Below are 22,500 nucleotides of genomic sequence, written 5' to 3' on the forward strand. Positions count from 1 at the left end.
GCGGACCAGCGGCCGGTAGCTGATCAAACAAGCACCGGACCGATAAAGCTTTAACGGAGCGGGTCACAGTCGAGCGTGAGGGGGCTCCATGTGATGAGCCAGCCGGGCTCCGGTCTACATCACCTCCCGGTTATTTAGGGCAGCGAATTAAATGTTATTAAAAAGAACGGGGCTCACCTCCGCCGGGCTCCGGTTCCGCAGCTCTAAAGTGATCCTCTTCCTCATGTCCATGGTGGAGTTTCGGTGCGCGGTGAACAGTTGACAAAGTCCCGGGGATCGGAGCGGGCGCTGCTCTCCTCTGCGGCCTCACTTTGCCTACTGATCCTCCATGATACCTCGCGCCCTGCCCCCTCCGTCGCGGCCCCGCCCCCCGCCGCTCGGGGTTGGCCGGGCGCCTCTAGGCCGCCTCTCATTGGACAGCGGGCACGTCAATCAGGACTGAGCGGCCATAATCCACGAGCTGGGCGGTAATATCCCCAAAGCCACAAAGCCTCATGGGAGCTGTAGTCATTAGGCGTCACGGAGATAATCGTTATTAAGTTTAAAACGGAGCAAAGCGGAGTGAAGCTACAGGAGCAGAAGCTAGCAGGGCCAGAGCTAAGATCAATGCTGGATTAGCAATCCACCAATCAGGCCTGATCGATCAGAATTATCAGTGAAATTACACATCAGATAATAACAAGTGTTTATATAGAACCTTTCAAAATAAAGTTACAAGACAAGAAATAAAAATGGTGGACAGACAAGTAAAAACAGATTTATAATAGTTAAGAAATATAAAAGCAAAGGAACCACATGAGGAAGGATGAAATAAGTAAATATAGAATAATTACATCTGACATCAAATAATTTAAATATGGAATATTCAGTATATTAGTTCTGCGTGGTCACATCCTGACAACTGAGGAAGACCACAGGATGTTGTTGAAAGCTCTGGAAATTTCTAAAAATGGATGTTTTTGTTTTTAACACACATCTTATTTAAGAACAACAGATGATTGACATTCCCAATAATTTTCTGTGTATTGCAGTCTAAGATTATATTAAAAGTTTATTCTTGTCCTTTAATGAACAGCAGCTGGCAGGATCGTCTGAACACGAGGTCCATTTAGCAGCTGTTCTGGAGCTTTCCATCCTTAGTTAGAGTTATTTCTGCTTCCAAAGTCAAAGTAAAGTTAGAACAGATTGTGTAGTTTACTCTTCGAATGATCACTTCATCACATTTATTTTTTCGAAATGTTTACACTTCTGTAAAGTTGCTTACGTCATAAACTGAGATTATGAACAAAAATAAGTCTGAGATTAATTTATTTCATGTATTTCTTCTTATTCTATGCCAAACCACCAGACTCCATTGACAAAAACAGTGATTTTACCTCACATGGAACACAGCAGCTGCTGGTCTGCTGCGGCCTCCATCACTTACTTTGTTTTGTGTTACTGTGACTTTGGTGCTTTAAGGTGTCCGTTTGGATCAAACACAAACACACTAACTAAAGGAGGCAGCAGTAAACCAGCAGCTCCTGTGTTCTGTGAGCTTAAATTAATGTATTTTTTCAATGGAGTCTGGTGGCTTTGAAGAGAGCGTTTCCAGGTTTAAAAATACTGGAGTTAACCTTTGATGAAAAGTGATCGCAGCAGTTGGTTAAACACCTGAATGCCTCATGCTGAGTTCAGGTGCCTCTGTGTGAAAGCATACAGGACACAACAAAGAAGTTCTTACTCAAAAAAACAAGTGTTTATATTTCAAATTACCAATGCAGGCAACCACCATCATCATCATCATCATCATCATCATCACGGTGAAGCATTCAGGTACAGTTAAAAAAATACAACTTTATATGTACATAGAAAAAGGTTGGCTTTGCTGAGCTTATAAAAATAACTATCGTACTCAACTGAAATGACAGAGTCGCTGATCAGAGGAGGGAGGGGCTGCTCAGCCGACAGGTAATCAATAACTGCTTCTCCACTGGGGGACTGAACTGGGACAGGAAATAAACACACACACCAGGACCACGCTGAAGGTAGAGGGGACCGAAATTTAACACCTCCTCATTTTAGGGACCAAACTAAAGACATCAGTTTGATCTTTTTTTGTTTAGTTAAAGGGCCACTCCACTGTTTCTCCCCATGATCCTCTCTGTCCACATCCTGGTGTCTGAGTGACTGGTAGGTAGTAAAAGTGTTGGAACTGGTCCAGTAGATCACCTCAGCCAGCAGCCACCAAACGGGCTGCAATGGCTGCAACGTGATCCTTTGGGACAACTGCACCTGATCACAGTAGGTCCACTAAAAGAGCTTGTTTGATCCACTGACAGGCTCAGAGTGTTATTCTAAGTGTGTGACAGCATCATGGAAAGGATCCCTACAGAGAGAGACCTGGAAGATCCTTTTGGTTTAACCACAAACAGCACACACACCAGACTACATTCACTAAAACAGGGATTTTAGAGCTGCTGCCTCCATCAGTCAGTGTGTGTGTGTTATTGTGACTCTGGTGTTTTAAAGCTTAGCTTAGCTCTGAATCAACCCTTTAAAACACTTAAGTCACACAATAACACGAAGTACCTGATGGAGGCAGCAGCAGCAGCTCAAGCCGTCAGTGGACAAAAACAAGCACTTTCAGAGGACGTGTATCTGGTGAGAGACTTTGTACCGATCATCTCCGATATGTGGACAAACAGGGCCCAGGTTTAAAAGTACAGAGTTCTCCTTTAAAAAGCTGCTCTTTAGCACTCAACTCTCAAATTTCAGATTCTGAGGAGTCCTTGAACTACCCAGCAGAGAGTTTTCAGACTCCTCGTTTCCAGCAGCTTTAAAACATCAGAACTCTGACCAGGAAATAAAGACAACTAAATGACCACAAACGTTATAAAAAATTAATCAGGAATGTAAAACATACACAGTTTGTAATTAAAGGGTTAAAAACATGCAGTGACACCTGAGTTATCAGAGACCGGAAATCAGAATCATTTAGATATTTGATCAGCTGGTCGCAGGTGCTAAAATGTGAATAGTTTATTATTTATGTGACATTTGAGGACTTTGGACATTTTCCTCCATCTCAGAGACGAACAGAGTCAAATAACGGGCGAACGAACCGATAATGAAATGAGCTGCAGCCGTCTGAAACAATCAGACACGATTGCTGAGCCCATCAAAGGCCTCCATGATTTATCTGACTCTGGGTTCTGTGAACCTCAGAGATAAAGATGGTTCCTCTGTAGTCGCCCTGTTCCCTCCAGCGGACCGCCAAGGGACCGCATTCCAGAAATAATCTCTCTGGTCAGACAAATAAAGTTCAGATCTGTTTGAATCACTCACAGGATGTTTGTAAAACATGGTTTTAAAGTCAGTAAAGAACATTTAGTTTGGTGTCAAACCGGTAAAACTGTTCAAGTATCAGACCTCATCGCCCATTCAGCACACCAGTCTCATCCCCGTTAGCCCTGTGCTAACATCCCGTTAGCCCTGTGCTAACATCCCGTTAGCCCTGTGCTAACATCCCCGTTAGCCCTGTGCTAACTTCCCCGTTAGCCCTGTGCTAACATCCTGCCACACCAAACTAAATGGTACTTTACCATTTTTACCACAAACAGAGACTTAAATGACTTTAAAATCATCTTCTAAACTGGTAAACATCTTGTTTGTAATTAATGGATCAATTCAAGCCCAGTGTGAGGGCGGTGACATGAGTGGAGATTGTGAGCGAGCGCTTTATCCCAAAATGATTCCCTTTGCTTCAGCGGCGCCACCGACACCATTTGGCTTCATCGCTCTGTTTTGGATTCATATTCAGGAGGCGAATCTCGTTACTTTTGTGCCCAAATCGTGAACTTTAGTGGAGTTTGTTCGGTTCTTCAACACGATGAAGTCGCATCCACAAAGTTTCCAAAAACTAATTATAAACAAAACAAAATGAAAAAGTAGGAAAGCAGTTCGGTTACTTTAGTGTCCAAAGATCCTAAAAGAGGCTTCCTTTCTCTCACAGCCTCCAGTCGTGGCCTCATTTTTGTTTTGGGGAGCAAAATGGTGCGACATAAGATTTGAGTAACTGGGTTTAACAACGTTACAACAAGAGTTGTGAAGGCATCACCTGGACAGTGTTGTTGGTTCACGGATCTACCCAACAAAAAACAACTGAGCATAACAAAGAGGGACACAAATGGGTTCACTGGGGATAACCACTGGCGCAAAAAACAAAAAAACAATGTCAAATCAACAAACTGAAAGTCTAAACTCCTGCTGCACGAGCTTCCTCAAGCTCAGTGAAGCTGAACGGGAAGCAAAATGGTGTTTAAGCATTTAAGGGGCTGTTCTGATTTGGTTCAGGATCCCAAATTGTGTGATTGTTAAAATATTTTCCCGTCTCTGCTTCCAGTTTCTTCGTAGCTCAGTTGGTCTCCATCTCTTCAGTCCGTTCATCCAGCTCTCTACTCCTTTCTACAGCTGCCATTTTGCATCCCGCTTTAGTAGGATTCAGAGTACGAGTGGGGACTCAAAGTGGAGCGTGACTACACGTCTGTCATGTTTGTTTAGTCGGTTTTCAGTTTGTTCTGTTTTATCTGACATTTTGTCTCCCGTTATGAAATGTTGGTGTCAAATCATTCAGGGATCCCAAATGGTGCACAACTAAACTCCTCTGTCATGTTAGTTGAGTCTGTTTTCAGTCCGTCTGTCTCCTCCTGCTGTTTTTGGGGAAGCCATGTTGTTTCTCCTCTCTCGTGTCTTCAGGGGATTCAAAATGGCGGACAGTTGAGCTCACCTCCTCCCCCGTCACGCTCTCGGGTAAATGGGATACAAATTAGCGTGACTTAAACCGACCGTCTCCCGTTACGTTCTGTCTTTTCGTCGGTGCAGTGTCCCCTCCTCACCCCTCCTCCCCCCCTCGCCGTTATGAGCTGACCTCCGTCGTCTCCCCCCCCGTCTCCACCAGCGTCACCTGACCCTCCTCCCCCTCCATGATGATCCCTCCCTCCTGCAGCACCACCATCTCCCCCTCTTCTTCCACCATGCCGGCCGCCGCCTCCTCCTCGTCCTCCTCCCCGCCCACCACCTCCTCGGGGCTGGCAGCGTTGGCGGCGGAGCCCCCGGGAGCGGCGGCGGCGGCGTTGGTGCTGTTGGCCTGACTTTGAGCCATGGCCTCCAGCTTGATCCGGTACTCCTCGGCCTCCTGCTCCTTACGCAGCAGCTGCTGCCGATACTCCTGAGCCTTCCTGTTGGCCTCCAAGAGCTGCCTCTGCAACAGCTCCTGAGGAGGAGGAGCAGAGGAGGAGAGGAGGAGGAGAGGAGGAGAGGAGAAAAAACATAAATACAGGCACTTCTACTGTTATTAGTGCTATTATCACGTACTCCTGTAGTACTCCTGTAGTACTCGTGTAGTACTACAGTAGTACTCCTGTAGTACTACAGTAGTACTACAGGAGTACTCCACGCCGTGGTCACTGCTCACCGTCTCTCCCGTGTCGTTGTGGTTGTTGGTCACCTCCAGTTTCCTCTTCCTGGAGGGCGGAGCCTGAGGCTCCTCTGTCACAACCTCCTCCGTCACAGAGTTCGCCGGAACTGCCAGCACTGGAACACACACACACACACACACACACACACAGATTATTATTATTGATCTTTACTGATTAGACTTAACTGGAGCACAGGGTGAGTGTGTGTGTCGTACTCTGCTGTCCGTGCTGCATGGTGACAAAGAACGGCGGCCCCATCCCTCCAGTGGTCTGCAGGTTGCCGTGCTGGTCCGTTACTATGGTGATGACCCTCTGACCCCCCTCGTTAACGACGGTGGCGTGCTGGATGTTGGAGTCCAGAGCGCTGGCGGCCATCGCTTCCTCTGTGTCACCTGAGACACAAAGACGCCGAAGTTACACCTTCGCATGCCACACACCTGTCGGTGTGTGTGTGTGTGTGTGTGTGTGTACCTGTCGGTGTGTGTGTACCTGTCGGTGTGTGTGTGTGTACCTGTCGGTGTGTGTGTGTACCTGTCGGTGTGTGTGTGTGTGTGTGTGTGTGTGTGTACCTGTCGGTGTGTGTGTGTACCTGTCGGTGTGTGTGTGTGTACCTGTCGGTGTGTGTGTACCTGTCGGTGTGTGTGTACCTGTCGGTGTGTGTGTGTGTACCTGTCGGTGTGTGTGTACCTGTCGGTGTGTGTGTACCTGTCGGTGTGTGTGTACCTGTCGGTGTGTGTGTACCTGTCGGTGTGTGTGTGTGTACCTGTCGGTGTGTGTGTGTGTACCTGTCGGTGTGTGTGTGTACCTGTCGGTGTGTGTGTGTGTACCTGTCGGTGTGTGTGTGTGTACCTGTCGGTGTGTGTGTGTACCTGTCGGTGTGTGTGTGTACCTGTCGGTGTGTGTGTGTGTGTGTGTGTGTGTGTGTGTGTGTGTGTGTGTGTGTGTGTGTACCTGTCGGTGTGTGTGTGTACCTGTCGATGTGTGTGTGTACCTGTCGATGTGTGTGTGTGTACCTGTGTTGGCCTTGTTGAGCAGCTCAGCCAGGTTGACCACGCCCCCCTGGATGGCAGGTATTCCCTGGATGATAAACTGCGGCTGGTTGGTGGTGCTGCTCGTCTCCACGTTCATACTCACCTGGTTCATGTTCACCTGGTTCATATTCACCTGGTTCTGCATGCCCTCCTACACACACACACACACACACACACACACACACACACACACACACACACACACACAGCTGTTATATCGCTCTCTTCAAACACACCAGACTCCATTCAGAAAAACAGTGATTTTACTGTGTACTTTCTGTTCTACTGCTGCCTCCACTGGTTAGTTTAAATTGACCCTTTACACATCACACAATAATGCAAACAGACATCTATAAGAACTGTTGAATGGAATAAGAGACATTAATAGATATAATATACATAATAGATAAGATAAACAGGTAACAATGAATTCAGAGGTCAAAGGTCGGCCTGTGTACGTCTGGTTCTCTCACCTGCAGCAGCAGCATCAGCTCTGTGTTCTGGATGTCGACGGCAATGTCGAACGGCGTCTTGTCGAACTTACTGAGCGCGTGCACGTCGGCTCCGTGTTTGATGAGCGTCTCTGCGACGCCGTGGTGACCGTGCTGCGCCGCCCAGTGCAGCGCCGTCATCTTCAGCATGTCTTTGGCGTTGATGTCTGCACCGCTCTGAAAGTCACACACACGATGATCCACACCGAGCGGAAACCAGGTAGAGGCAAGGCTGCGGTGGGCTGGGCTCCAGGAAGTCAGGGTCAGAACGTTATCAGCAGCGTGTCGGTCCGCTCACCTCCAGCCCTCACTGAAACTCACTAAAAGGCTACAGCAACTAGCTAGAGGGCTACGCTAACACCGGCGGGTGTGTCTGCAGGCTGCTCAGCACTGAGAACACTTTGTCTTCAGTATCTTTTCTTCTCCGTCGTCTCCATCGCTCTCTGCACACACACCACACTACTTTCACTAAAACAGGAGTTGCTGGTCTGCTGCTGCCTCCATCAGTCAGTCAGTCGGAGTCTGAAGTGTGATCTGTGTCAGCACCTCCACCTGCTGGGTGAGCTCATATTATCTGAATGCCCTTTGAATAAACTGTATAAACAGCCGTCAGGTGCGGGAGGTCAGAGGTCACGTGTGTCTGTCGGGTCCATTTCGTTCCTGAAGAACCAAAACATGATCCGAAACAGAACCAGGTCTTACCCGGACCAGCAGCTCCACAATCACGGTGTGTCCCTCAGCGGCAGCCATGTGCAGCGGGGTCCTGTCCACCTTGGTGCGGGCGTCCCTGCTGACGCCGGCTCTCAGCAGGACGTCGGCGGTGGAGTAATGACCGTGCTGAGCGGCCAGGTGGAGGGGGGACGTCCCCAGCTACAGGACGCACAGGTAACACACACACACACACACACACCGTTATCCTCACACAGGGTTCCCTACAGACCGTTCCTCTGTTTGAGACGACCTCTGATCAAATGTGAGGACAAATACACGCCGTCATCGGCTCCGATGACCTCATCACAAACTCTCCTCACAACAGCTCCTGGTGCTGCAGGTCGTCACCTTTTCATGGCGGCAAAACAAAGTCACATGACTCTGAGTGAACCGAGCCAGATCGGTCACCTGATCCACTTCCTGGATACGTACAGTGACAGAGAGGCGTCGCCGCTTTAAAACCTTCATTATTACTGAAAATAACTTCAGTCAGATTTTCTGGACTTCACAAGTTACCTTCAGACAGTAAAGTACTGTGTTCCAGTCATTTTCTATCAATCAACTAATTGATTAATTAACCAGTCCTCTCATCCGGACTTGAATGAACTGTACTGAATCTGTGTAGAACTTTCTGTCGTCCGTCTCTAAAGCCGTGGCAGCACATCCGTCTCCTCACCTCAGGATCCAGAACGTTTACTACGGGGGTCAGGGTCACATGACAAACATTTAACTGAGCTCTTACTTTAACGTCGGTTATTATTTGAACTATCTGAAGTCTGATAAATTAGTCACATGATCCCGTATAAGTCAGTAACAGGCGGCGGTTGAGTCTCACCCAGTCGGTGGTGAACGGCGCCCCGTTGGCCATCAGGTTTCTGACCTCATCGTCTTGACCTTTACGCGCCGCCTCCAGCAGACGCTTCCCCAGGTCCACCAACGACATCTGGACACACAGACGCCAGCGCCGTTAGTAGAAACACACACAGAGTCAAACTACTCCTCCTTCACTTTGGACTCTGAACACGTGAGATCACTGTGAACCCACTAATGTTTAATAAGTCACGTTTCTCGTCGTGTTCAATCACTCAAAGCTGCAGTAATAACCCCCTGATCGGCACACAGACGACTTTTCTGAATGAAATGATTCATCAGAAAACTGTTGAGGATCAATAATCACAAACCAGAGCACCTGGTTTCCCACCGGTTTAATGAGTTAACGTGATAATTCAGCTTTAACCAGCCAGTTTAAACTAACTGACCCTCTCTGCTGGCGGTCTGACGGGTTAGTTAACAGGTGAAGAGGTTAAACATGTTACAGAGCAGAGAAGGTTTCCATGAAAACAAAACATTGTCCATCAGCCCCCCCCCCCCCCCCCCCGCCATGTACGGTACGATCAGACGCTAACGCCTGTGTGTCCATTATCGGACACGTCCCCGCCTCACCGCTTACTTTTTTCTGTCAAAACTCGGATGGAAACGATATTAGAGCTTAGATCTACTTTCTTCACCTGTGTTGATATAAATATGGCGCCATGTGATGAAATAAATCTGACTTATACACTTGATTAACGGGTCTTAAAACTGTCGGAACAACACAATCGATTCCTGTCCGATAATGGATTCACACTCTAAGACTGTTTTGAGCGCTAACGACGTCGAAAACCTCCAGAAGAAGAAACTAGACAAATAAAACCACAGAACTGGAGCCGCGGTGGGTTTCTAAACGTGCAGCACTGGTGTGGCTGTGCTGTGTGCGGGTGAACTGTGAACAACTGGTTTTTATTGGGGAAAAGTGGCCAAAGCTAGTTAAGTTAGCCCGACACTTTGTCCGATAATGGAACCGGCAGCATTACACAGCTGCTGTTATTGAGACTGAGCGGAGAAAGACGAGGCTTTTCTGTCCGCGGCCGAGGAGCCATTTTACGCGCCTTCATGGCCAGAAAAGAGTCCGCCATGTGCCACGTACCCCCGGATCCCCTCTCCGGGCTCCAAACTACCACCGCAGCCGGTAGAAACCACGACCTGCTCCCCCAAAACATTTACAGCAACACAGACAGGAAACCGTTTGATATTAAGTTGTTGGTTTTCCGGGGGAAGTCACGGAGAAATTTCCTATTTTACACGCGGAGAAAAAACTACTTCCACATCCGGTTACCTAGCTTAGTTCAGGCGCGCGCCGCCAGCCCGCCGACGGGAGACCTGCCGGATGAATTTATTCAAACTCGTCGGTTTGTTTTTTTGGTTTTATTACACGTGAATGCGGAGGAACGTGGGTTTATCCCGGCGGAGGAGAAGCAGCTAACGTTACTCACCGTGTCCAGGTTTGCAGGAGCCAGCCGGGCGGGCTCTGCTAATGTTAGCACGCTAACTTTAGCCGGCTAAACACAACAAATCCCCGCGCGCGAAGGCTTCGGGCGCTGTTTCCGCTCCGCGTTCAGCACGAGCAGGTCAGTAAAGTGCAAACTGCCCCTCACGGTGCGCTGAACCGGGACACCGAGCGACGCTGCGGCTCGTCGGGCTCCTCCGGGCTTGTTTACTGCAGCAAGTTAGCGAGAGGCCGCCGCTCCGCGCCCGGATGTTGTGGCAGTGGCCTTCAGACTAAAAGCACAGAGACTGTACATAAAATATGAAGTTGTGGGGCTTTATTGCAGTGATGCTGAACACAGCAGCTCCAATGCCTGCAGATAATGTTTATTACACTTCTCCACCGCTGGTAGGGACGTTTTTAAGAGTTGTTCCGTCCAAACCCAGAGACATTCAGTCTGCTGTTCTGGGACACAGGGAAGTAAGAAGTGTTCACCTTTGTAAAGGTGCAATAATCAGCATTATTGGCAGTTTTGTTTATCAATAAGATTAATTTTCAGCTCCACATGTGTTGTACATATGTTACTTTTATTTCCATGCCATGCCAAGTGTGCAGTAGCAGTGTTCAGTTATTTCACAGCTTTCTGTCCCACACTGCGAACCACACTGCACTGCAGAACAGTGGAAGCATTTCATAATCAGAATCATCATAGTCAGAAGAGATCAGCAGAAATTCAGGATGTTTTACTGTAAAGTTCATCCCTCACGTCCTTGTAGACGGTACAGCAAAGAAAACAGACCTCGTTCTCAGTTTGACCTGCAGCTCACACATCAGATTAACTGACAGAAGAGGCTCTTCAGGAGACGACAGGTTCATCATTCACAACCACCTGAGCGACGGAAGATGAACCGGAAACTAGTTTGACAATCAGCTAATCACTGAAGTCTCATTTCAACCAGAAGTTTAATGGTTCTGGTTCTTAAATGTGAAAATGAAGCTGCTGTTCTTGGTTTTGTTTTCTGATTAACTGGATATTTCTGGGTTTTGGACAAACAGACATCTGAGGAGGTCACGCTGAGCTCCAACATTTTATAGCCCCAATGATGAATTAATTTATTGGTAACAATGCAGAGTAGATAAAGTGTCGCTCTATTAAATAATAGAAATGCACCAAACTTATCATGTGTAGAACAAAACATTTAATCCACTGTTAGTTTGATGCTGACTGTCCATCATTCATTTAATCGACAACTAAATGATGAGAAAGATTTTTTAATGAAATGTTCTTTTCACAGCTGTAACCTATTCTGTCAGTCGGTTTTATTTTGACAGTCCTGACAGGAAGTGTGTTGATGCTGGTGTTTACTAGCTAGCTGTGTTAGCCGTTAGCCTGTGTCCATGCAGCCTGTTAGCAAGTTAAATCAGAGCGTCTTTTACCTTCTTCTCTTCTCGATTCCCGCGAGATTACGTCTCCTAACGTGACCCAGACTCTGACAGGTGTGCACCTGCACAGGTCGCCTTAAAAAACACTGATTTTTGTGTTTGTTCTGGTAACAAATATGGCGGCACCGCGACACCGGAGGTGGAAGCCGAGTGAGGGTTCAGCTCCCTGTGGGCGGGCTCTGTGACGACACGGTGAGCTGGTCTGAGGTCAGTCCGAGCGGCGCAGCCTCGATCTGAGAGCAGCGCGGCGGGACGGCCGGCTGACCGCAGACCAGCGCAGAGGAGCCCGAGGAGCCCCGCGCTCAGAGCGGCCTGCTGGTCCTGCCTGAGGTCCCATCATGTCTGACCGATAACAGGCTGATGTGATCAGGACAAAAACAGTTTAAGTTTCACACAGGAGGAACATGTTTACTGTCCGCTGGTCTCAGTATTTATCAGCTTCACGTTATTTACCTGCCTACTTACTTTTTCTCACAAATTCTAAATGTGCTGATCAGCTGATGATCAACATAAAGAGGTCATTATACACGTCAGCTCATTCATTATTAAATGACTAAAAACCTGAAGTGTGAATTTAGAAGTGATGATGAGTGTTTGTTCATGTGATGTAGTTCTGTTGTTCTGTGGGGATTTGATGTGACATTAAAACTACATGGAAACATTAACGAGTCCGTTTGATTTGTTAAAGCAGACAATCACTTCCTGTCCTGGGGTTAAAGAAAACTGAAATAAAGTGACATCTTGAGAGGAGCTGTTCATTTTGATCAAAAAGGACATTTTATTTGAGTGTTGGCAGGTGTACAGGTGTACAGGTGTACAGGCAGGTGAGCTGTAGCTCATTAAACATGAGAAACATTTAAACAGGTGAGTAACGAGGCGTCTAAGTGACTTGATGGAGCAGCTCAGGATAAAAGAACCAAAAGGCACCAAATGGAAACAAAAACTAGCGAGCACATTAATCTGGATCAATAAATAAATAAATAGATAAATAAATCATTATTGTGACACTAAACATTCCTTTGAACGTCAGAACAGAAACATGGAAAACTGAAGTGGATCTGGGATGTTTCTGAGGGTTCATGGATCTCATTGATCCTGATCGGTCTAGATCTGGATCAGGATCAGGAGACATGCAGGTGTGTTTTAACTCTCTGAGACCAGCTGGTCTGGGATCTGCCGCCAGTCTGTCCGCCATTTGTCCATTTACCTCGTCCTCTGATGTCATGAAACTACTGACCAATCAGATCGCTGGGATGACGCAGCACTTCCTGTATGTTTGTAAACAGCTGTGACTCCAGATGTTTCCTCTGCTGCTGCATTCACTGACCTCTGGATGTTTGGACTTCACTCTGGTCCCTGCTTCTACTTCACCGAGACAAACTGTCACCATCCTCATCATCATCCTCATCATCTTCATCTTCATCACTAAATCCACTATTAATGTCTGAACGTCCGACAGTGAGATCTGGTCAGTCAGAGACTTTAACCTGAGTTCTGCTGAACTGTCGTTATAGTTTACAGTTTTAATATTTGGATGCAGTCTAATGTTTTCATGTGGTACTAGTGAGCGGTTATGATCTGTAGTCTGGTTCCAACATGGCGTCTTTCTAGTGCGGCTTCATGACGGCAGGATTCAGAGACAGAAAACACACCAAGAGATGGACGAGGAGTGTGTGATTACTACAAACATTTAAATCAAAGCGGACAATCAGACGATGACTCACTCTGTGGAGTTTCACAGGCTCACAGAGCTGTACCAGGATCAGCTGTCCCATCACTATGGGGACTTTTATTGTGAAAAACCAGCTCTTATTTTGGTGATTTCGTCAATCAAATTTAAGTAAGTCACATTTGAGTTTGTAGCTGATCTGGGGTCAGAAATCAGGTGATGTCAGGGGTCAGGTGACTTCAGGGGTCAGGTGATGTCAGCGGTCAGGTGACGAGGCGTTTCAGAGCAACAGGTTGAGGTCGGCCAGCAGAGCGTCCACGTCAGCGATGGGAGCTCTCCAATAGTTAAAGGAGGAAAACTCAGACAGTCCAACCTGCAGAGAGACAGGTAGAGAGACAGACAGGCAGGTGAAGTATCTCCTCACGTTGGTCAGATTCTGTCCATTAGTCCACATTTCGTCACGGTCAGTCTGAACCAAAGAGGACGACAGACTGACAGGCGTTAGCAACGGTACGCTAGAATCGCTGCTAACATGAGCAGCATCATTCTGCTCTGATCAGCTGATCTGATGGACGATGAGGAAAAGTGTCTGGAGACGAAACTCAAACTACGTCCACCTCCATGTTTGTAGTCCACTGCTGTTCCTGGTCACTTTACGTTGTTTTGGTTTATCTGAGATGTTGCTAACTGTTAGCATACTGTCAGCTAACCATTAGCACACTGACAGCTAACTGTTAGCACACTGACAGCTAACCATTAGCACACTGATGGCTAACTGTTAGCACACTGACAGCTAACTGTTAGCATACAGATGGCTAACTGTTAGCACACTGACAGCTAACTGTCAGCATACAGATGGCTAACTGTTAGCACACTGACAGCTAACTGTCAGCATAGAGACGGCTAACCGTTAGCATACCGACGGGCTCTGTCAGAGCAGGCTACTCACACTGACACATACGGACCAATCAGTTGATTCAGAGTCGTCTCTGTTTGTTTGGAGAATATTTAGTTTGGTCTGAGCTGCTCTTTATGGAAAGAGTCTTGAGATAACGCTGTTATGAATTAGCGCTCTATAAATAAAGATTGATTGATTGAACTTCGGACTTAAACAAACAGAACAATAGTCTGGACCCGTTCTCCGGCGGTCCCCTCACCTCCTCGTCCTGAGTCCTCAGTGAAGACTTGTCTTTTCCTTTGCTATTGGCCAGCTGACTGCCAACCAAACCCAGGTCCTCCAGCTCTGACAGGTCGAGGGCCGGGATCGGCTGCCTCCAGAAGAGGAAGGAGTCGTATTGGCTGTTTGATTTCTCCATCATGACTCAGTCTGACAGGAAACAGACGGAAACAAGTTGATGTCAGTTACATTTCATAACCAACGAAGAAGAAGTGAGGCGTTCATGACTGATACTGATGGACGCTAAACGGGCTGCAACGTGATCCTTTGGGACAACTGCACCTGATCACAGTAGGTCCACTAAAAGAGCTTGTTTGATCCACTGACAGGCTCAGAGTGTTATTCTAAGTGTGTGACAGCATCATGGAAAGGATCCCTACAGAGAGAGACCTGGAAGATCCTTTTGGTTTAACCACAAACAGCACACACACCAGACTACATTCACTAAAACAGGGATTTTAGAGAACAGCACACAGGAGCTGCTGCCTCCATCAGTCAGTGTGTTTGTGTGACTTTGGTGTTTCAACATGTCAGTCCAGATCTAACTGAAACCCTAAAGCACCAAAATCACACCAACCCGATCAGACTCCTGTGTTCTAAACTGTGGCTTAATGATATTGAACCACTAGATGTTAAAGAGTCTGCTGCAGATAAATGTGTGTGTTTTTCTATGGAGTCTGGTTGTTGTTTTTTTGATAACTTGATGATGTGAAGTGAAAGCTGATGAGGTTTCACTCTGAATGATCCAAGTCTGTCCGTCACTGTGGAGTCACTAAACAACTGCCGACTGGAAGCAGCTTTGGCTTATTTTGAACCTGGTTTTATTTTTAGACTTTGTTTACAAGTCAGTAAACGCTTTGACACTCAGAACTCCACTGAGAAAACCTGGTTTTTATTGTAACACAGAAGCTTTATGTTCACATTTACAACACGGTTCGGCCCTAATGACGCCTTTTATTAAACAACCTTAAACTTTGCAGCCAGTCAAGTTTATATTTCAAAGACATTTCAGTCAGGCATCACCCTCTCAGGAAGTGTTGTAAATTAATGACACACAGGGACAAGAGGAAGACGTTCCTCTGATGTGATCTAAAATATATCCACATGTGAGCAGAGTTCAGTAAAACAGATCAGACTGAATCACAGCTTTAATCTCAACCATCCACAGCTGAGCTTCTCTTCCTCTGACTCATGAATCCTTTTATAGAAGCTCAAACTCCAATGGTCCCTGAAAGCCTCTCAAACCTAGACTCTATTTGTTCATATTCTAAGTGTGTGACAGCATCATGGAAAGGATCCCTACAGAGAGAGACCTGGAAGATCCTTTTGGTTTAACCACAAACAGCACACACACCAGACTACATTCACTAAAACAGGGATTTTAGAGAACAGGACACAGGAGCTGCTGCTCTAGTTGATGTGACTTTGGGGTTTTAACATGTTAGTGCAAATTCAAACTAACCCTTTAAAAACACAGAAGTCACATGATAAGACAAACAAACTAACTGATGGAGGCAGCAGCAGACCAGCAGCTCCTGTGTTCTGAGAGGTAAAAATTATGTTTTTGTCAATGGAGTCTGGATTGTTTGAAGTGTGACACACAGTTCTGCTACATCAGCAATCAGGACTTAAACTGATTTCAGATCATTTCTGTTTAATTGAACCTGGTCGTCTGAATGATGACTCAGATATCTGACAGCTGCAGAGGTTGTTGTGGCCCCGATATAGAAATATGAATATGCATATTTATAAATATATTCTGATGAAATAGATTCAGAGAGTCTATAACAGAAACTGGGTCATCGTGTGACTGCAGACTGAAATAAACCTCCCTTCACTGCACAGACTCCATGTCACAGCCTGACACGGATGCTTCCACCAAACTACATTCACATTTCTGCCGATTTAACGTTCGGCTGGTGTATTCAGACTGAGCCGGGCCCTTTGATCTGAGGCCTCGTTTCTGACCACAGCACGTTATTACACGGACTTTGTATTAATATCAATATTAAAACACGTCACCAATATCTGTGTGTGAGTGTGTCCGGTCTGTTATTGATCAGATGTTTAAGCCCGGTCATTGATCAGGTCTTGAGGCGTTGTCCCGGCGCTGCGCCTCATCACGATGCTGCCGATTAAAACCGATTTTCCACCGACAGTCACCGACATTTCTCACCTGATCAGGTGAGACACCCGGACCGACCTGTGCTTCGGCTGCTGGTCCTTTTTTAGAGGTTTGGACTCTGGGCAGGTTGCTCCATCACTTTCCCACAGGACCCCCCAGAAAAGAGACTTCAGAGGTTAAAGTGTGAGAGGTTTAAAGTTCAGAGGAGGTTACACACCTTTACCTGTCTGGTCCTGCTTCCGGCGACAAAATAAAGGATTCTCCGGTTCTCCTTCTTTGTCCTGATGCTTCTTTTGTCGCAGGAGGTCCAGACGCTCTGCTGCGGCAGGTTTAATGAGCTCTGCGCCTGCGTCAAGCTCACCTGGACCTACACCACCACTTCCGCTTACACATTTCAAAATAAAATCCGAGGGGACGTCCGTGCTTTCGCTGTCCTGCTTCTCTCCCTCTCTCCCCCCCCCCCCTCTCTCTCTCTCTCCCCCCCTCTCTCTCTCTCCCTCTCCCTCTCTCTCTCCCTCTCTCTCTCTACCAAACAGAAGCTTAAAACACTTGTTAAAATACAGTTTAAAGCCTACAGAGTAATAATACGATATGATGGTGCATAAATCAATACATCACGTGGCTTTAACACTGAAAGGTGCCAATACTGATAATCAATTATATTAATACAGCATGTCTGACATTTTATAGTTTGTTCAAACATCAGTAGTAGAAGGTGTTTGGAGCTTCAGCTGTTTGACTCTATGTTCAATGAAAAGTCATTTATTTTGAAAGGCAGCCTGGTTTCCTGTACGTGTCTGTCTCTCTCTCACACACACACACACACACACACTCACACACACACTCACACACACACACACTCACACACATACACACTCACACACACACACACACACACACACACACACACACTTACACACACTCACACACACACACACACACACACACACACACACACATCCTTGTACTTCTATCTTTGTGAGGACTCTTCATTAACATAATCATTCCCTTAACCCTTACCCTAACCTTAACTTAAGCCTGATTCTAACCTTTACCTTAAGACCAAATCTTAACCTACAAACGGCCATTTGAAGTTGTGAGGACCAGCCAAGACGTCCTCACTCTGCTGGTGAAGATCAGGTTCTGGTCCTCACTATGTAGGACGGTACAAGAACACACTCACACACACACACACACACACACACACACACACACACACACACACACTCACACTCACACACACACACACACACACACACACACACACACACTCACACTCACACACACACACACACACACACACACTCACACACACACACACACACACACACACACACACACACACTCACACTCACACACACACACACACACACACACACACACACACTCACACTCACACACACACACACACACACACACACACACACACACACTCACACACATACTCACACACACACACACACACACACACACTCACACACACACACACACTCACACACTGACACACACACACACACACACTCACACACACACACACACACACTCACACTCACACACACACACACACACACACACACACACTCACACACACACACACACACACACTCACACACACACACACACACACACACACACACACACTCACACACACACACACACACACACACACACACACTCACACTCACACACACACACACACACACACACACTCACACACACTCACACACACACACACACACACGCTCACACACTGACACACACACCACGGCTAATGATTTAGCTCGCTAGCAAGCGGGGAACATAATGCTAATGCAGGAAATGGGACAGTCCTGTCGCTAGACAACATGGACGCCAAAAGATTCCTCGCCGTACGCCACCGAGGCTAATTTAGCTAGCTAGCACATAACCGGACATTAATGCAGGAAATGTGAGGCCTTTGAAACAAAACCTCGGTACGACTGAAAGGACAGAATCTGAACTGAACTTATTGATCCCAGCGTTAGCTAGAAAACTGATGCTAACATGAGCACATTATTTAACCATGAACCCTCCTCTGCTGTGTGGTTCCAGAAGTACACAGTGGTACTTTAAACGTATACTTCAGTGCAGTACTTGGTGGTAAATGTACATGTAGTGTAACAGCTGCAGTGAACCAGCAGGAGGAGCCGTCTGACCGCACAGCAACAGGAAGCAGGAAGAACAAGACATGAATCCTTCACAGAGGAAAGAAAGAGAGGATGGACTTCCTGTTCAGAGCCACACCTCAGAGGGGGGGAGGGAGGGGAGGAGAGAGAGAGAGGGAGAGACAGAGGGAGGGAGGAGGGAGGAGAGAGAGGAGGGAGGAGAGAGAGAGAGAGGGAGGGAGGAGGGAGGAGAGAGAGGAGGGAGGAGAGAGGGAGGGGAGGAGGGAGGAGAGAGACAGAGAGGGAGGGAGGAGAGAGGGACGGGAGGAGGGAGTGAGGAGGGAGGAGAGAGGGAGGGAGGGAGAGGAGGGAGGAGAGAGAGAGAGAGGGAGGAGAGAGAGACAGAGAGAGAGAGGGAGGAGAGAGGGAGGGAGTGAGGGAGGAGAGAGGGAGGGAGTGAGAGAGGAGGGAGGAGGGAGGAGAGAGGGAGGGAGTGAGAGAGGAGGGAGGAGAGAGGGAGGGAGGGAGCTGGAGCTGCTTCATGATCTCAGTCTTCAGTCTGGCAGCCGGTCGGCTGGTTTGCTGGTTCTCTGTCCGATCGTCTCTTCTTCTCTGGTGAGTCTGCTGCTTCTTCTTCTTCTGTTAAATCTGCTGTAACGTCTCACCTCCAGACTCCACCTTAGGAAGTGCTGTGAGAGTGAAGGTGACCGATCTGACTGGACGTGTAGATACAGAGAAGTGATGCTGTTTAAGGAGGAGTAGAAGAAGAAGACGAGCAGCGTCCACATACTTTTGGCCACGTAGATGATAAGCAGTGATGGTGATGATGTCATAACGACAGTTTGTCTTAGCCTCAGTGTGATAACGACTGAGGCCTTCAGGGTTTGAACTCTTTGTTGGCTTGAACTCTCAAGTGGTTATATCGTGTCAACACCGTTGCTAGGCAACGTGGACGCCAAACGATTCCTCGCTGTATGCCATCGCAGCTAATTTAGCTAGCTAGCACATAACCGGACATTAACGCACGAAATGTGAGGCCTAAAATAAATCTGCTGAATTTCTGCTGCAGAATCTTCAGGAACCTCGTTGATCAGCGGTGCTCAGAAAACTGATGCTAACAAAGTCAGTGTGTCCAAACTGTGATGTTCACATCATCTCCCAAACCACAGTCTGCAGCTGTAGATGCTAAGCTAACATTTGTGAAAGCTAACCATATTTAACCTGCTAACTTTAGCATAGCTTAGCACAAAGACTGGAAGCAGAGGGGAACTGCTAGCCTAGCTTCCACCGGGTTAGTGGGACGTTTTAGGTTGATGTGAAGTTAAACATCAAACCAAACAGACCTGGATTCTGTCACAGATAAACTAGTTAGTGTTGTTATAGATGAACTAGTTAGTGTTGTCACAGATGAACTAGTTAGTGTTGTTATAGATAAACTAGTTAGTGTTGTTATAGATGAACTAGTTAGTGTTGTCATAGATAAACTAGTTAGTGTTGTCACAGATAAACTAGTTAGTGTTGTCATAGATAAACTAGTTAGTGTTGTTATAGATGAACTAGTTAGTGTTGTCATAGATAAACTAGTTAGTGTTGTCACAGATAAACTAGTTAGTGTTGTCATAGATGAACTAGTTAGTGTTGTCATAGATGACCTAGTGTTGTCACAGATAAACTAGTTAGTGTTGTTATAGATGAACTAGTTAGTGTTGTCATAGATAAACTAGTTAGTGTTGTCACAGATAAACTAGTTAGTGTTGTCATAGATAAACTAGTTAGTGTTGTTATAGATGAACTAGTTAGTGTTGTCACAGATGAACTAGTTAGTGTTGTCACAGATTTACTACTTAGTGTTGTCATAGATGAACTAGTTAGTGTTGTCACAGATTTACTACTTAGTGTTGTCATAGATGAACTAGTTAGTGTTGCCATAGATGAACTAGTTAGTGTTGTCACAGATTTACTACTTAGTGTTGTCACAGATGAACTAGTTAGTGTTGTCACAGATTTACTACTTAGTGTTGTCATAGATGAACTAGTTAGTGTTGTCACAGATAAACTAGTTAGTGTTGTCACAGATTTACTACTTAGTGTTGTCATAGATGAACTAGTTAGTGTTGCCATAGATGAACTAGTTAGTGTTGTCACAGATGAACTAGTTAGTGTTGTCACAGATAAACTAGTTAGTGTTGTCATAGATGAACTAGTTAGTGTTGTCACAGATAAACTAGTTAGTGTTGTTATAGATGAACTAGTTAGTGTTGTCATAGATAAACTAGTTAGTGTTGTTATAGATGAACTAGTTTACAGCTGCAGTGGATTGATTTAATACGAGCTTCGGGTTAGTCTGAGGTTAGTTTCTGTTATTTGCTGGATTGTTTCTGGTTAGCCCCTGGTTAGCGTCTGGTTAGCCCCTGGTTAGCCCCTGGTTAGTGTCTGGTTAGCGTCTGGTTAGCCCCTGGTTAGCCCCTGGTTAGCCCCTGGTTAGCCCCTGGTTAGTGTCTGGTCTGTGCTGGATCAGGTTTTGGTCTTTGCCGCTCAGAGTTCAGACGCTCCGCTGAGCTCATCCTTCACACTGCAGGTGTTTCTGGGCCTGTTGGTGTCTGGATGGCACCGTTACCACGGCGATGTGAACCTGCGTGAATCTTTCCTGCGTTTCTGCGTCTGTTCACACCTTCGAATAACGAAATGTTGTGAGCAGCATGTGGCTGCTGGACTCTGACCTCAGTGTTTGTTAGTGTGGATTTAACCTTCAGCCTTCACACATACACACACACACACACACACACACAGGGAAGTATTATCAGCGCTGTTCTGTTCTACACACTTGTAAAATACACTTTTAATGTGAGATAACAGAATCTAATCTCATGTTATTAGACAGTTGAATCCTCTGAGTGTTTGAACACAGACGTCAGCAGCAGCTGGTTCGATTAGAGAGTGAGAGAGGTGGGTGGTGTGTGTTTGAACTTCGGACGGAGCCCTGCTGGCACTTCACCCCGTCTGGAGTCTTTATGCTCAGGTAACGTCGTCTGGAGATTCAGGTGTGTGTGGATGTAGAAGGAGAGATGAGCAGCAGTTAAACCACCCTCTTCAAATCCACCAGGCTCCACTGACAAAACCAGTCCCTTTACCTCCCAGAACACAGTCAGACTAAAGGTTTAAGGTTTGAAGATAGCTCAGTGTTCAACAAAGTGAAATAAGTGGCTTCTTCTTCCTCTGGTGTTTCAGTAGAGGTAGAAGCAGGAAAAAGGCCTCCGCTGGAAAAGTCGGCCCAGTTTTCAGGTGTGTTTGTGTTTGTGGTGACTTTTATTTTCCACGTGAGCCGCTGAAGGTCGTCGTTGTGTTAAAGCAGCGCAGACGTTAAGTCGACCGTTAAGCAGCCGCAGAGTTTCCCTTCAAACGTCCCAATGAAAAGAAGCTTTGTGGAGCTGGAGCTGCTCTCTGCTGACCCACTGCAGGTCATAGTCTCTCTACCACACTGACCTACTCGCTCTCTCTCTCTCTCTCTCTCTCTCTCTCTCTCTCTACCTCTCTCTCTCTACCTCTCTCTCTCTCTCTCTCTCTCTCTCTCTACCTCTCTCTCTCTACCTCTCTCTCTACCTCTCTCTCTCTCTCTCTCTCTCTACCTCTCGCTCTCTACCTCTCTCTCTCTACCTCTCTCTCTCTCTCTACCTCTCTCTCTACCTCTCTCTCTCTCTCTCTCTCTACCTCTCTCTCTCTCTCTCTCTCTCTCTCTCTCTCTACCTCTCTCTCTCTCTCTCTCTACCTCTCTCTCTCTCTACCTCTCTCTCTCTTTCCAGACATTAATGGGTCATTTTAAAAATTCAAACATTTCTGAGACACAGATAAACCTGTAAATGTTCTTCTGACTGGACACTGATCCTCCTCCTCCTCCTCCTCCTCCTCCTCTTCTTCTTCGTTGGTTTGATCATGTAGTTCTGCTGTTGGTCTGAATAAAGACTGAAC

General features: G+C 46.6%; 3 protein-coding genes across 9 annotated transcripts in view; all 3 read right to left on the minus strand.

Annotated features, from left to right (window-relative positions):
* Window positions 1–319, minus strand: part of anp32e (acidic (leucine-rich) nuclear phosphoprotein 32 family, member E) — a 13,010-nt gene extending 12,691 nt beyond the window's left edge. For both annotated transcript variants that reach the window (XM_070845901.1, XM_070845900.1), the window contains exon 1: window positions 178–319. In XM_070845901.1, coding sequence (XP_070702002.1) covers window positions 178–231 — 54 coding nt within the window. In that variant the 5' untranslated portion in view covers window positions 232–319. The remainder of the gene's footprint in view (window positions 1–177) is intronic.
* Window positions 320–4,897: 4,578 nt separating this feature from the next.
* On the minus strand, window positions 4,898–11,525 carry gabpb2a (GA binding protein transcription factor subunit beta 2a). Of its 4 annotated transcripts, none has more exons than XM_070845893.1 (8): window positions 11,435–11,525; window positions 8,528–8,635; window positions 7,684–7,851; window positions 6,964–7,158; window positions 6,473–6,641; window positions 5,675–5,851; window positions 5,456–5,574; window positions 4,898–5,254 (listed from the first exon to the last, which is right to left on the minus strand). In XM_070845893.1, the coding sequence occupies exons 2-8, from the start codon at window positions 8,633–8,635 to the stop codon at window positions 4,898–4,900; spliced, it is 1,293 nt and encodes a 430-aa protein (XP_070701994.1). In that variant the 5' UTR covers window positions 11,435–11,525. The 4 variants fall into 4 exon arrangements, with proteins under 4 accessions (XP_070701994.1, XP_070701993.1, XP_070701997.1 ...); XM_070845892.1 differs by lacking the exon at window positions 11,435–11,525 and adding an exon at window positions 10,005–10,221; XM_070845896.1 differs by lacking the exon at window positions 11,435–11,525 and adding an exon at window positions 9,848–9,921.
* A 669-nt stretch (window positions 11,526–12,194) lies between these two features.
* mllt11 (MLLT11 transcription factor 7 cofactor) lies at window positions 12,195–16,761 on the minus strand. 3 transcript variants are annotated; one of them, XM_070845909.1, is made up of 3 exons: window positions 16,629–16,761; window positions 14,267–14,436; window positions 12,195–13,482 (listed from the first exon to the last, which is right to left on the minus strand). In XM_070845909.1, the coding sequence occupies exons 2-3, from the start codon at window positions 14,426–14,428 to the stop codon at window positions 13,390–13,392; spliced, it is 255 nt and encodes an 84-aa protein (XP_070702010.1). In that variant the 5' UTR covers window positions 14,429–14,436; window positions 16,629–16,761; the 3' UTR covers window positions 12,195–13,389. The 3 variants fall into 3 exon arrangements, with proteins under 3 accessions (XP_070702010.1, XP_070702011.1, XP_070702012.1); XM_070845910.1 differs by having other exon boundaries at window positions 16,635–16,757; XM_070845911.1 differs by lacking the exon at window positions 16,629–16,761 and adding an exon at window positions 16,463–16,549.
* Between the last annotated feature and the right edge of the window lie 5,739 nt (window positions 16,762–22,500).

Source organism: Pempheris klunzingeri, chromosome 16 (assembly GCF_042242105.1).
Source record: "Pempheris klunzingeri isolate RE-2024b chromosome 16, fPemKlu1.hap1, whole genome shotgun sequence".
Taxonomy (NCBI): Eukaryota; Metazoa; Chordata; class Actinopteri; order Acropomatiformes; family Pempheridae; genus Pempheris; species Pempheris klunzingeri.

What these genes read in the sequence shown, in the direction of transcription:
- gabpb2a (XM_070845893.1), bottom strand. Translation starts at nt 8,635, where the DNA reads ATGTCGTTGGTGGACCTGGGGAAGCGTCTGCTGGAGGCGGCGCGTAAA. An exon ending in TTGTGGAGCTGCTGGTCCGG is followed by an intron (nt 7,159 to 7,683) that starts GTAAGACCTGGT and finishes TGTGACTTTCAG; the next exon opens with AGCGGTGCAGACATCAACGC. An exon ending in CATGCAGCACGGACAGCAGA is followed by an intron (nt 5,575 to 5,674) that starts GTACGACACACA and finishes TGTGTGTTCCAG; the next exon opens with TGCTGGCAGTTCCGGCGAAC.
- mllt11 (XM_070845909.1), bottom strand. Translation starts at nt 14,428, where the DNA reads ATGATGGAGAAATCAAACAGCCAATACGACTCCTTCCTCTTCTGGAGG. An exon ending in TGAGGACTCAGGACGAGGAG is followed by an intron (nt 13,483 to 14,266) that starts GTGAGGGGACCG and finishes GTCTCTCTGCAG; the next exon opens with GTTGGACTGTCTGAGTTTTC.